At 45.2% G+C, this 15000-nt stretch overlaps 1 protein-coding gene across 2 annotated transcripts in view; it reads right to left on the reverse strand.

The window, feature by feature from the left end:
• Positions 1-690: 690 nt before the first annotated feature.
• Positions 691-15000, reverse strand: part of LOC127956251 (proline-rich protein 5-like) — a 15217-nt gene continuing 907 nt past the window's right edge. The window contains exons 2-9 of one of the 2 annotated variants that reach the window (XM_052554078.1): positions 13678-13791; positions 12367-12447; positions 3650-3698; positions 3512-3569; positions 3131-3222; positions 2874-3014; positions 1656-1794; positions 691-1579 (exon numbers count right to left, since the gene is read on the reverse strand). In XM_052554078.1, coding sequence (XP_052410038.1) covers positions 1245-1579; positions 1656-1794; positions 2874-3014; positions 3131-3222; positions 3512-3569; positions 3650-3698; positions 12367-12447; positions 13678-13781 — 999 coding nt within the window. In that variant the 5' untranslated portion in view covers positions 13782-13791 and the 3' untranslated portion in view covers positions 691-1244. Of the gene's footprint in view, positions 1580-1655; positions 1795-2873; positions 3015-3130; positions 3223-3511; positions 3570-3649; positions 3699-12366; positions 12448-13677; positions 13824-15000 lie in introns of those variants that run through there. The other variant, XM_052554077.1, reaches the window with a different exon arrangement.

The raw sequence follows: 15000 nt of genomic DNA on the forward strand, positions 1-15000 counted from the left end.
AATGTTTGTACAAAATAGTTTTGAGTTTGTACAGTCAAAGGTAGACACTGCTATTTTTTTGAACACACCCCTTTCAACTAATTGCCCAATTGCACAGCCTTAAGAGCGTGCATATCATGAATGCTGGGTCTTGTTTGTTTTCTGACAATCTACTGAACCTACTGGTAACTTGTTTGCCACGTAGCAATAAAAAATATACTAAAAACCTTGATTATTCTGGTTAGTCACATTGTACTGCTATTATTTTGAACAATACTGTAACTGATGTCAAATAATTTGAGTTAACTCCCCCCCCCCAATTTGAACCACATCCCAATCCGGTTTACTGCAGTAGTCCTGCTGTGTGTGACTGTGTGTAATCAGGAACTAATGTTTTAGATCTAGAATGTCACTAAGCATCGGTTCTAACATCCATGAAGATCACGTGTTGTGCTTGAATGAGACGCTGTTCACGATCTCTCACACATGAATCTGGGATAAATCCGTTTGATTGGTGACCAGCGGTCAGCGGCTGGACTGACCGGAGACCAGTCTCTTCTGAAGGACCGTCTCAGTCCAAGCACAGATCTTAGGGACCTAAACCTCACACATCTCCTAAAAAATCTCATACTAAATGAGGACAAACTTATTTAATCACCAGCAAAATATCGTTTTACTTAACATTAGAATTAAAATAAAAATAGTCATCTGTTTAGTAAAATATTTGAAGGCAGAATCATTATTCAACACATAATTGTAAAAATCATTACAAAATAACAAAAAAAAAATCATGCTGCAATTAACAATTAGCTTTATACACTTTCTAATGATTTCAGATCCAATTGTTCTCCTAAAGTCTCAAAATTGCATTGATAATGAACTTTTTAAATAGTTCAAATTGTTAATGGATTTTGTGCATTAGATGTGCACCGCTGCTGAAAGAGTCCTCTATCGTCTTGAAAACACAACTTTGCACAATTAACCCTCGGCTACCGACGTCACAGCACTTATATTTCATTGCTCTTTTGTTGCTTCTACTGTCCTCATTTGTATAAAACCATCTGCTAAATGACAATCTTAATGTAATCCAATTCTGCTCAAAGCAACTTCACATAAATGTAAAAGCGCTCGGTCATGATTCAGTGCACTAGTACAGCAGAGAAGTGTGTTCGTCTGCTTTCTGAACACTCACGATCGAGAAACAAACTGCCTTCGTTCTAAAGCTCTGCTGGTGCATCGTCAGCGGCGTGTGGACAGGTCAAAGGTCACGCCGCGCTCTCGCTCTCCCGGCTGACGTCGGAGCTGGAACGCTGCCGGCGGAAGTCGATGAAGATTCCCTCGGTGTCTGAGTCCAGAGACTCCAGGATCTGGTCCACGATGGTCTCGGAGCAGACGGGAGGAGACGGATCCTCACAGACGTCTGGCTCTTCTGCGCAGGACGTCATCTGACACACGGAGTGACGTCTGACCGCGGCGCTGCTCTCGGGGTCGTGCTCCTCCAGCGGCGTCAGCACAGGGATGTTGTAGCTCTTGGAGCGCACCACCAGGTTCTTGGCGTGCGAGTCGCTGGAGCGCGGCCATCGGCGCAGGAGACGCTTCTCTGAGAACAGTAAAGAAAGGACGGGTCAGAGAGAGAGCGGTGACCGCTGCCAGAGCTTCACTGAGACGCTGCTCACCCAGAACACACGAGCTCTGAGCCACCGAGCCATCGCCGCAGAACAGGCCACGCGTCCCCAGATACGGACACACCACCTTCTGCACCAGAGACTCCAGCTTCAGGTAATCACTGCTCACACCTTTAGACTCGTGAACCCCCTGCGACACACACACACATCAACATCATCCTGCGACACACACACCACTCCATTCTCAATCAGCAGTCTTCAGTAACACAGATATATTTGTAGAAATATTTGTAGAGTCACAGTTATACATTTCTCTTATGAAAAATCATTAGGATATTAAGTAAAGATCATGTTCCATGGAGATGTTTAGTAAATGTCCTACTGTAAATATATCAAAACTTCAGTAATATGCATTGCTAAGAACATTTTTTTTAACAACTTTAAAGATGATTTTCTCAATATTTAGAGTTTTGTGCTCCCTCAGATTCCAGATTTATAATAGTTGTATCTCAGATATCGTCCTGTAGCGTTGGGCTGATGACATCACGATGTTGAGCTGACATCCTGTTCTGAAAGAAAATGACTTCTATACGAATGACAATGAAATAATGAAATAAATAAAATATTGATATAGCCAGTAATTCTAGTCTGAAATGTGTGTTCTGTGCAGGATCTGGGTTTTTGCAGGACCCATGTCAACCGCTAGCTGGCAATATTACACACTGCACCTTTAATGACCTAAATAACGAAAGGAGCGTCAGAAACCCAGCAAGCAGCTGAGATTAAGATCGAATATCACCAACAATCACATCTGACAGATCACGGTGACTTGAGACGGAAAAACTAAACAAAACAAAACCATGATGAGCCCTTTAAAGACTTTCCTTGAGACACACAGGAAATAAAACCACAAACAAAGCTGAAACACACACACACACACACACACACACCTTGTGAAGAATCAGGAGGGTGTAGATATATTTCAGTCTGAAGGTCAGAGATGATGCAAGCACAGAAAACCACACATCTCACAAACACTCACAATTCAACACACGTTTACTTGGAAATACATGTACACTAAAACACACACGCATGTGACTTGTGTGACGTCATCGTGTGAGTTTCAGATGCACTACACAGAAACACTGACAGTTTCAGCTCTGCATCGACTCAGGAAATCAGGAGCGTTACAAAGTTTCTGATGTTTGTTTACACGAGCACCTCAAAGGTTGCTGGGAAACAGCTGCACACACACACACACACACACACCTGCAGGACGAGCAGCATCTGAATGATGGAGGGCGGCACACGAGCGCGCGGTCGAGTCAGAGCATCGTCCAGCTTTATGTTGAGAGTGATGATGTTCCTGAAGTGCAGCAGAGCCAGCTGACGGACAGACGGCTCCTTCCCCTGAACACACACACACACACACACACACATAAATACACCACCAGCTCATCCTTTACACACTCAAATTAATCTGCTCTATCAGCAAAATAATAGTACTGGAGTGTTTGGTGAAGTACCTGGACGGGGTAGAAGATGGCCTGCAGCATGGACAGAACATCACAGAAGAAGAAGTCCCACGTTTCTGCCAGAGAGTCCAGCAGCTTCTGACCTGCACACACACACACACACACACACACAGAGAGAGAGAGAGAGAGAGAGAGAGAGAGCAGAACTGAAAACAAACTAATAAAAAACACACAAAAAAAACTACAAACACAAAGTCGGCAAAACAGCAGCTGATTCAAACACATGGAGTCACATCAGTGAAGAAAGAAGATCCCGCAGCATCACAGACACATGATGAGGACGTTCAGAAGCGAGACAAGTGGACGATTCTTCTGAAGATCACATCCACAAACACACATGAACCATCAGAAATGGTTCAGACAGTATCTTACCTTCATAAAAGCGAATCTTATCTCTCAGAATCACCATTCCCTTCGTCAGCAGCTGATTCTGCAACACAATCACAATCAGACTTAGTTCATAGCTGCTTCATTTAGGATTGATTATTGATCCGAGACGCAACTGATCACCTGCAGATATTCTGTGAAGAAGGAGCCCAACTCAGTCTTCAGGAGCTGCCTAGAGACAGAGACAGACAGAGACGTTTGACGTTTACATTTAATCATTTAGCAGACGCTTTTATCCAAAGCTACTTACAAATGAGAACATTAGAAGCAGTCAGGTCAACGAGAGAACAACAACAGAATACAAGTGCCATGACAAGTCTCAGACCAGTACTGAACACAGAACCAGGGTGGGGGTTTTTTAAATATGAAAGACAAGGAAAAGTGCTGGTGTTAGTAGGTTAAGTGCAGGCGAAAAAGATGAGTCTTTAGATGTTTCTTAAAATGAGTAAAGACTCAACTGTACGAATTGAGATTGGGAGGTCACTCCACCAGCTGGACACAGTCCAGGAAAAGGTCCGTGAGAGTGATTCTGAACTTCTTTGGGATTCTTGGCACCACAAGGCGTCGTTCACTTGCAGAGCGCAAACTTCTGGAGGGCACATAGGATTTAACCAGTGAGTTTAGGTAAGCTGGTGCCGTGCCAGTGGTCGTCTTGTAGGCAAGCATCAGTACCTTGAATTTGATGCGAGCAGCTACTGGTAGCAGTGTAACCTGATGAGGAGAGGAGTAACGTGAGCTTTTTTTGGCTCATTGAAGACAACCCTCGCTGCTGCATTCTGGATCACTTGCAGAGGCTTGACAGTACATGCAGGAAGAGCATTACAATGATTGGACAAGAGAAGTTTGGAGACGTCCATCTCTGAGAGTGGGGAGAAGGAGAAAGAGTGTGCATTAGTCGTTGTGAAGTTGTCCTCAGTCTGCGGTGTGGAGAATTGGTCACTGATGGATCTCGTCTTATTTGTGAAGAAAGCTGCAAAGTGGTCCGCTGTAAGAGTCGATGGAGGAGGTGGAGGCGGATTAAGAAGAGAAGAGAAAGTCTTGAAGAGTGTCCGAGCGTCACAACAGCTGTTAATTTTGTTGTGGTAGTAGGATGTTTTAGCAAAAGACATTTTCAGAGAAGGAAGAGAGGAGAGACTGATACACACTGAGGTCAGTAGAGTTTCTTGATTTCTGCCATTTCCTCTCAGCAGCCCTGAGTTTAGAGCGATGTTCACGGAGAACCTCGGACAGCCAGGGGGCAGATGGGGCGGTGCGTACTGGTCTAGACAACAGTGGGCAAAAGCTGTCCAAGCAAGATGTTAAAGTGGAGCAAAGAGTGTCTGTAGCGCTGTTCGTGTCCAGAGCTGAAAACTGAGAGAGTACAGGAAGTGAGGATGACCACAGCAGATAGAAGATAGCCAAACTGTATAATAAGGATGCTTTGATTTAAAACTGTGACAATTCTCTGCAGAACCTCCCTTAAATTCTGCTATATCAGAAGTGTCACTATCAGAATCCACAGATTGAACTTCCTCTATCAGTATATCAGTATCCTCCTGAGCTGAGCGCAGTTCTGATGCCTGAGAATCTATTGGCTCATCACCAGCTCAGCACTCTCCACAGATCACTCCAATTCACTGATTTCACCGAGACCTGCGTCAGCGCTCTCTACTACATCACTCACTCTATTTACACTTACAACTGTATTCACAGAAGTTTGTACTACTTCATCGTGATAGCTTCATCGTTCATTGAACATGTCCATACTTCCCGCAAGTAAAACACCTCATTGATTCAGTACTGATATAAATTGTATATTCTTTACCCAAATTCAACCAAATGCTGAACTAATCCAACCTCTCTCAAAAAAACGACAACCGCTTTATTCATCCTTGATGCAGACACAATATTACAAGCACCAAATTCGCTACTAATCGCAGTTAGACAGTGCTTGACTTACGGATTCATCAGCAAAACATTTGCACCCATGCTTAGGTGATTACAGGAGCACAACCATTTGAATCTGTCCCCATTTTTTCACCACCCTTTGGGTGATCAAATCGGCGACAATTAAATCTACACTTAACTAAAATATCTAGAAAACAATTAAGGAAAATAAAGAACTCACTTAAACAGACCGCAACTCGCTCAGATGCTCACACACTCCTCAGACGCCTGCACATGTGTAAAGAGAGAGAGAGAGAGAGCGAGAGAGAGAGAGATAGAGGGGGGAGCGAGAGAGATAGAGGGGGGAGCGAGAGAGATAGAGGGGGGAGCGAGAGCGAGAGAGAGAGAGAGAGATAGAGAGAGAGGGGGGAGCGAGAGCGAGAGAGAGCGAGTGAGAGAGAGATAGAGGGGGGGAGCGAGAGAGAGAGAGAGAGATAGAGATAGAGAGAGAGGGGGGAGCGAGAGCGAGAGAGAGAGAGAGAGATAGAGAGAGAGGGGGGAGCGAGAGCGAGAGAGAGCGAGTGAGAGAGAGATAGAGGGGGGAGCGAGAGAGAGAGAGAGAAAGAGAGGGGGGAGCGGAATTAAGAGCAAGTGGACAAGATGACATCCTCAATGAAATGCTCAAGAACACAGAGCACAAATTAAGATTGGCTCTACTAAAACTATTCTACTTGGTTCTGAGTGTTGGTCATTTCCTTGAAGCCTGGAATCAAGGACTCATAACGCCCATATTCAAGAAGAGACAAATCAGACCCAACCAATTACAGAGGCATCGGTGTTAGCAGTAATCTGAGGAAGCCATCTTTAATATCAACGCAAGAATCGTACACTTCCTCACAGAGCACAATGTCATCAGTAAAAGACATATTGGATTCTTATCAAATTTAAAAAAAATATGATCACATCTTCACCCTGATCGACAAATACATCAACCAAAACAAAACGAAAATATTTGCTTTCGATGGAATTTGCCATAAAGGTCTGTTGTCAAAATTTCTAGAATCAGGTGTTGGGGGTAAAACACACAATATTATAAAAACAATGTATTCAAAGAATCAATACGCAATTAAAATTGGAAAAAGGAGCAGAATTCTTCGCTCAAGGGTGGGGTGTGAGACAGGGCTGTCCACTATCACCGACCCTCTTCAATATCTACATTAATGAATTAGCGACATTCCTAGAACAATCAACAGCACCTGGCCTCACACTACATGACCCATAACACCAGATGTACTTGCTACATCATTAGAAGAATGGCATCTACACTTATATTAGAGAACAATAGACAGAGTCATAAAAACAAGACAACAACAATAGTATTACAAGTGCCATGACAAAGTCTCAGACTAGCACAGAACCCGTAGCTAGTGATCCGAGCTCTTACCAGACTGAAGCCCCGCAGTGAGCCGAGCTCTTACCAGACTGAAGCCCCGCAGTGAGCCGAGCTCTTACCAGACTGAAGCCCTGCAGTGATCCGAGCTCTTACCAGACTGAAGCTCCGCAGTGATCCGAGCTCTTACCAGACTGAAGCTCCGCAGTGATCCGAGCTCTTACCAGACTGAAGATCTGCAGTGATCCGAGCTCTTACCAGACTGAAGCTCCGCAGTGATCCGAGCTCTTACCAGACTGAAGACCCCCAGTGATCCGAGCTCTTACCAGACTGAAGATCTGCAGTGATCCGAGCTCTTACCAGACTGAAGCCCCGCAGTGATCCGAGCTCTTACCAGACTGAAGCCCTGCAGTGATCCGAGCTCTTACCAGACTGAAGCCCTGCAGTGATCCGAGCTCTTACCAGACTGAAGACCTGCAGTGATCCGAGCTCTTACCAGACTGAAGACCTGCAGTGATCCGAGCTCTTACCAGACTGAAGACCTGCAGTGATCCGAGCTCTTACCAGACTGAAGCCCTGCAGTGATCCGAGCTCTTACCAGACTGAAGACCTGCAGTGATCCGAGCTCTTACCAGACTGAAGACCTGCAGTGATCCGAGCTCTTACCAGACTGAAGCTCGGCAGTGATCCGAGCTCTTACCAGACTGAAGCCCTGCAGTGATCCGAGCTCTTACCAGACTGAAGACCTGCAGTGATCCGAGCTCTTACCAGACTGAAGACCTGCAGTGATCCGAGCTCTTACCAGACTGAAGACCTGTAGTGATCCGAGCTCTTACCAGACTGAAGCCCTGCAGTGATCCGAGCTCTTACCAGACTGAAGCTCCGCAGTGATCCGAGCTCTTACCAGACTGAAGCTCCGCAGTGATCCGAGCTCTTACCAGACTGAAGATCTGCAGTGATCCGAGCTCTTACCAGACTGAAGCTCCGCAGTGATCCGAGCTCTTACCAGACTGAAGACCCCCAGTGATCCGAGCTCTTACCAGACTGAAGATCTGCAGTGATCCGAGCTCTTACCAGACTGAAGCCCCGCAGTGATCCGAGCTCTTACCAGACTGAAGCCCTGCAGTGATCCGAGCTCTTACCAGACTGAAGCCCTGCAGTGATCCGAGCTCTTACCAGACTGAAGACCTGCAGTGATCCGAGCTCTTACCAGACTGAAGACCTGCAGTGATCCGAGCTCTTACCAGACTGAAGACCTGCAGTGATCCGAGCTCTTACCAGACTGAAGCCCTGCAGTGATCCGAGCTCTTACCAGACTGAAGACCTGCAGTGATCCGAGCTCTTACCAGACTGAAGACCTGCAGTGATCCGAGCTCTTACCAGACTGAAGACCTGCAGTGATCCGAGCTCTTACCAGACTGAAGACCTGTAGTGATCCGAGCTCTTACCAGACTGAAGACCTGCAGTGATCCGAGCTCTTACCAGACTGAAGACCTGCAGTGATCCGAGCTCTTACCAGACTGAAGACCTGCAGTGATCCGAGCTCTTACCAGACTGAAGCTCCGCAGTGATCCGAGCTCTTACCAGACTGAAGACCTGCAGTGATCCGAGCTCTTACCAGACTGAAGCCCTGCAGTGATCCGAGCTCTTACCAGACTGAAGCCCTGCAGTGATCCGAGCTCTTACCAGACTGAAGCCCTGCAGTGATCCGAGCTCTTACCAGACTGAAGCTCCGCAGTGATCCGAGCTCTTACCAGACTGAAGCTCCGCAGTGATCCGAGCTCTTACCAGACTGAAGCCCTGCAGTGATCCGAGCTCTTACCAGACTGAAGCTCCGCAGTGATCCGAGCTCTTACCAGACTGAAGCCCTGCAGTGATCCGAGCTCTTACCAGACTGAAGCTCCGCAGTGATCCGAGCTCTTACCAGACTGAAGCTCCGCAGTGATCCGAGCTCTTACCAGACTGAAGCCCTGCAGTGATCCGAGCTCTTACCAGACTGAAGCCCTGCAGTGATCCGAGCTCTTACAAGACTGAAGCTCGGCAGTGATCCGAGCTCTTACCAGACTGAAGCCCTGCAGTGATCCGAGCTCTTACCAGACTGAAGACCTGCAGTGATCCGAGCTCTTACCAGACTGAAGCTCCGCAGTGATCCGAGCTCTTACAAGACTGAAGCTCGGCAGTGATCCGAGCTCTTACCAGACTGAAGCCCTGCAGTGATCCGAGCTCTTACCAGACTGAAGACCTGCAGTGATCCGAGCTCTTACCAGACTGAAGCCCCGCAGTGATCCGAGCTCTTACCAGACTGAAGCTCGGCAGTGATCCGAGCTCTTACCAGACTGAAGCCCTGCAGTGATCCGAGCTCTTACCAGACTGAAGACCTGCAGTGATCCGAGCTCTTACCAGACTGAAGCTCCGCAGTGATCCGAGCTCTTACCAGACTGAAGCTCCGCAGTGATCCGAGCTCTTACCAGACTGAAGCCCTGCAGTGATCCGAGCTCTTACCAGACTGAAGCTCCGCAGTGATCCGAGCTCTTACCAGACTGAAGCCCTGCAGTGATCCGAGCTCTTACCAGACTGAAGCCCTGCAGTGATCCGAGCTCTTACCAGACTGAAGATCTGTAGTGATCTGAGCTCTTACTAGACTGAAGCCCCGCAGTGATCCGAGCTCTTACCAGACTGAAGATCTGCAGTGATCCGAGCTCTTACCAGACTGAAGCCCCGCAGTGATCCGAGCTCTTACCAGACTGAAGCTCCGCAGTGATCCGAGCTCTTACCAGACTGAAGCCCTGCAGTGATCCGAGCTCTTACCAGACTGAAGCCCTGCAGTGATCCGAGCTCTTACCAGACTGAAGCTCCGCAGTGATCCGAGCTCTTACCAGACTGAAGACCTGTAGTGATCCGAGCTCTTACTAGACTGAAGATCTGCAGTGATCCGAGCTCTTGCCAGACTGAAGATCCGTAGTGATCCGAGCTCTTACCAGACTGAAGATCTGCAGTGATCCGAGCTCTTACCAGACTGAAGCCCTGTAGTGATCCGAGCTCTTACCAGACTGAAGCTCGGCAGTGATCCGAGCTCTTACCAGACTGAAGACCTGTAGTGATCCGAGCTCTTACCAGACTGAAGACCTGTAGTGATCCGAGCTCTTGCCAGACTGAAGATCCGTAGTGATCCGAGCTCTTACCAGACTGAAGATCTGCAGTGATCCGAGCTCTTACCAGACTGAAGCCCTGTAGTGATCCGAGCTCTTACCAGACTGAAGACCTGCAGTGATCCGAGCTCTTACCAGACTGAAGATCTGCAGTGATCCGAGCTCTTACCAGACTGAAGATCTGCAGTGATCCGAGCTCTTACCAGACTGAAGATCTGCAGTGATCCGAGCTCTTACCAGACTGAAGATCTGCAGTGATCCAGACCTGCAGTGATCCGAGCTCTTACTAGACTGAAGATCTGCAGTGGCAGAAGCAGAACCTGCAGAAGAGTGCACTTCTACAACAGGTTAAACTCAAACCAACACAGCATAATCCGACCCAACCAAATCACACGGTTACAAAAACACAATTACATTGCTTGAACATGCCACTAAATTACAAAAGAAAATGAAGCTGTATTTAGACCTGAAAAGAGATTACAAACCAGCAGAATACTGGAGCTGTTTAAAACATCATAAATTAAGAAAGACACTAACAATATAAAGACAGTGTCTGGCTATAGAGAGAGGACAACACAGACAGAGAACAGAGACTATGTTCACGGTGCTCACAGAAAGAGCTGGAAACAGAGGAGCATTTCTTACTGTACTGGGATTACTATCACAACATTAGAGCTGCATATTTCCACAGATTCCAACAAATTAAACAAAATTGTATGCCATTACCAAATGCAGAACAATTAAGTCATATTTTAGGGGAAAATTAAAAAATGATCACAAGAGCAGCAAGATATGTACAGTCGTGGCCAAAAATATCATTCCCCTTTATAAACATGAACAAAGGCGGCTGTGAAAATTAATCTACATTCTTAATACTTTTGATCTTTTATTTAAAAAAATTCATTGGATAATGAGAATTTAAAATGGGGGGAAATATCATTATGAAATAAATGTTTTTATCTAATACACATTAGACACAATTAAGGACACCCTTTTATTGAATTCTTTTTTAAACCTCCATTTGCCAGTTTAACAGTTTAAAACTGTCTCCTATAACACCTGATGAGGTTAGAGAACACCTGACACGAGATCAGAGACCATTCCTTCATCCAGAATCACTCCAGACCCTTCAGATTCCCAGCTTCTCCTCTTCAGTTCACTCCTCTCATGTTCTCTAGGGTTCAGGTCAGGACTGGATGGCTGTAGCAGAAGCTTGGTTTTGAGCTCAGTGACCCATTTCAGTGTTGTTTCTGAGGTTTGTGTTTGGGTTATTGTACGGTCAGAAGATCCAAACATGGCCCATTATAAGATTTCTAACAGAGTCAGTCACTTACTGATTTTTTATATATTGGTATTTGATATAATCAAAGACGCCATGTGTCTAAACAAGATGTCCAGGACCTCCAGCAGAAATATAAGCCCACAACATCAGAAATACTGCAGTATATTTCATTGTACACATGGGGTTCTTTTTATCTCGGTGTTCACCAAACCCATCTTGAGTGTTTACTGCTAAAAAGCTCATTTTTAGTTTCATCTGATCACAGAAGCCAGTCCCATTTGAAGTTCCAGTCGTGTGATAACTGAATATGCTTTTCACCAATTTGTGAAGCTCAATCATCTTTTGCTGCACATCAGAAATATATCCTTTGGTTTTTCTCATTGTGATGGATGATTAAGGGAATTTGGGCTTAGTTTTCCCTCCACTTTATATTTCTGTGAAACAGGAAGCCATGGCTGGATAATTTCATGTTTATAATCACACTGGAGTGCTCAAAATTGTGGATATGAATGGGAATATACTTCAGATATATTTTACTCATAAGAATTTCTAGGGGGGCCAATAATTGTGTCCAACGTGTATTTGAGAAAAAACCTTTATTTCATAATGTCACCCCCCCCCCAGTTTTAAATTCTTATCCAATTTTTGTGAATTTTCACAGCCTTGTTTGATCATATTTACCAAGGGGACCAATATTTTTGGCGACGACTGTATCAGCCGGTCATAAACGAAGACGTTCAGCCAGTGGACAAAACTGAAGCGAGATCATCTCACACTGATGCTGCTCACATGTGGAGAAAACCTCATTAATATACTGAAGTTATTAGCAGTTTTAAACGTTTGTTTATTCTGCATCATTGGTGAATTTGATGAAGCATAAGTACTAATTATTCTTTATTGTGTACTGGAAATGAAAGAAAACGTCCAGTGAGGAAAACCCCATCAGTCCATGTGTCTGTTCTTCAGGGGTGCAGTCCGAGTAAATAAAGATTAGTCACCTGTGATGAGAGAAACTGACCAAACCCACATCACTCTGCTGTTGAAGCGTTCGCTCATTTCATTTATTTAAAGCAGTTCTAGTCGTCAGGCTGGTGATTTCCCAACCGTTTCATTCACTCTGGCCATAACCAGCAGACTAGTGAAGTTCACTCACCTGACGCCTTCATTCAGCACATAGAGCTCATTCTCTCCCAGATCCCTCCGCTGGAACACGGCGATCACGGCATTATGGATGCTGACACACACACACACACACACACACGCATTAAAATGTGTTGGTGAGGTTTCAGTCTGGATCAACATCTAAACCAGGTTTCACAATGAATGTTTGGGTGAAAATTAAAGCAGAGGAAATTAAGGTGAAAGATTTTCTGCTCACTGAGAAACTAAACGTTCCATCAGCTGAATGTGACACACACACAGTCACACACAACACACACAGTCACACAAACACACACACGTATACAAACACACACAACACACACAGTCACACAAACACACACACGTATACAAACACACACAACACACTTCTCAAACTCTCTTTGTTCTCCGGCCACTAGTGTGTGTGTAAGAACAGAAACAGAGTATTGTCTAACACACACACACTTTACATGTTTATGTAGGACACACACACACACATTTTTCAAATAACAAACACACAGAGGAAACTGGTTTTGTAGGAATTTCTCACCAATTGATGAGAACAGAAGAGCATTTATACAGTGTGTGTTACTTTAACATGACGCTATTTGTCTGAGCACACACACACACACACAACTACACACACACAGTGTGCACTGGTGGATGTTATGATATTATTACACTTCAGAACTGTGTTAGTTACTCTTTCATGCACTTGACAGTTATACATTCATCTGTGTGTGTGTGTGTGTGTGTGTGTGTGTGTGTGTGTGTGTGAGCAGAAAAGCAGCTTCGTGTTGATGTGACACACACACACACACACATCCTGTATAAAGCGCTCATTTGTTTCAGTCATCATCGGAGGAATCATTCATGTGAAGTACCTGCTGAACTATAGTTTGTGAACAAAAGTGTCTGTATTTTCAATCTCTAACCCTAACATGTGACCAGGTTTGGGTTCTGGTTTGTTTAGTCTACAGTATTTATAACTAGTTATACATAAAAATCAACAGATGACTACAGTGTTCCTCCATTTACACAGAGACAAACAAATGTGTTGCATGTGTGCTGTTCATACGTGTGTGTGTGTGTGTGTGTGTGTGAGAGAGAGAGAGAGAGAGAGTGTGTGTGTGTGTGTGTGTGTGTGTGTGTGTGTGTGTGTGTGTGTGTGTGTGAGAGAGAGAGAGAGAGAGAGAGAGAGAGTGTGTGTGTGTGTGTGTGAGAGAGAGAGAGAGAGAGAGTGTGTGTGTGTGTGTGTGTGTGTGTGTGAGAGAGACAGAGAGAGACACAGAGCGTTTATGTGTGTGTGTGTGTGTGTGTGTACCTGTTCCAGGTGGCGTTGGCTCCAGCTCGGTGCTGCTGGTCGTTCCTGTCATCCAGCGCTGATTTCTCTAATCGACCCAAATCACTCAGACTGGGAGAACTCATCAACTTCAGCCTGTGGAGAGTCCTCATGATCACACACACACACACACACACACACACACACACACAGCCGTTAGAGAGATAACGGACAGAGTGTAGTGCGTGTCGTCTGTCTCACTTCTGTTGTCTGTCTGTGGTTTAGAGGGAGGGACTCGGGGAGACAATGTGCTCGAATAAACCACTTCCCTGCTGACACACACACACTCTCTCTCTCTCTCTCTCTCTCTCTCACACACACACACTCTCTATCACACACACACACTCTCTCTCTCTCTCACACACACACACACACACACACACACACACTGCTGTTTGGCTGTACTTGTGAGGGTTAGATCTGGTCCCTTCTAAAGCAGAAGATGCTGATATCTAGTAGTGAGTGATGATGATGATGATGATGATGATGATGGAGAGAGAGAGTAACTGGTGGAGCGTCTCACTAACCGCTCGTTCACTATCAGAGGATCAGCAGAACTAGTCAACAAGTGTTTTTACTTCAACACTGAATCTGCACACAAACCCAACCGATTTCATTCTAACCCACATCTACACTGCCTTGCAGAAGTATTCATTCTTTTCACATTTTGTTAATCCATTTAAATAACTTTTATTCCCACATAAATCTACACTCTAATCACCATAATGACAAAGCAAAAACAGAGTTTGTAAATGTATTAGAAATACAAAAGCTGAAATAAGTAGAGTGCTAACACGTAGCTGAAGCGGTTTACAGCCTCGAGTCGAGTCGTGTCAGTGTAGACTGGGTTCAGTAAACCCGCTGTGTCCGAGCCGCTCAGACGTGATTCACAGAGTCCTGGAGGGGTCAGGGGTCACTTCATCTGTTTAGAGTAACAGAGACGACATGCTTCTGTGACCCTTCAACGCTGCAGAATCTTCTCTGAACTCTTCCACAGATGTGTGGCTTGATGCAAACCGGTTTCTGAGCTCTACAGGAAGTTCTTCTTTTGACCTCAGGGCTTGGTTTTTGCTCTGATATGCATTTTCAGCTGTTAAACCTTTTATTAAGACCTGTGTGGCTTTACAAATCAAGCCCATTCAACTGAATGTGCCACAGGTTAACTTCCCTGGAAGTGTAGTAACATCTAGAAGTAATATGAATGCTCCTGAGCTAAATTTCACAGTAGCCACCGTTTCAGATAAGGGTGTGAATACTTATGCAATGGAATCATTTCAGTTTTTTAATTTTAGTAAATTTGCAAAG

The sequence above is a fragment of the Carassius gibelio genome, chromosome B4 (assembly GCF_023724105.1).
Source record: "Carassius gibelio isolate Cgi1373 ecotype wild population from Czech Republic chromosome B4, carGib1.2-hapl.c, whole genome shotgun sequence".
In the NCBI taxonomy this organism is placed as follows: domain Eukaryota; kingdom Metazoa; phylum Chordata; class Actinopteri; order Cypriniformes; family Cyprinidae; genus Carassius; species Carassius gibelio.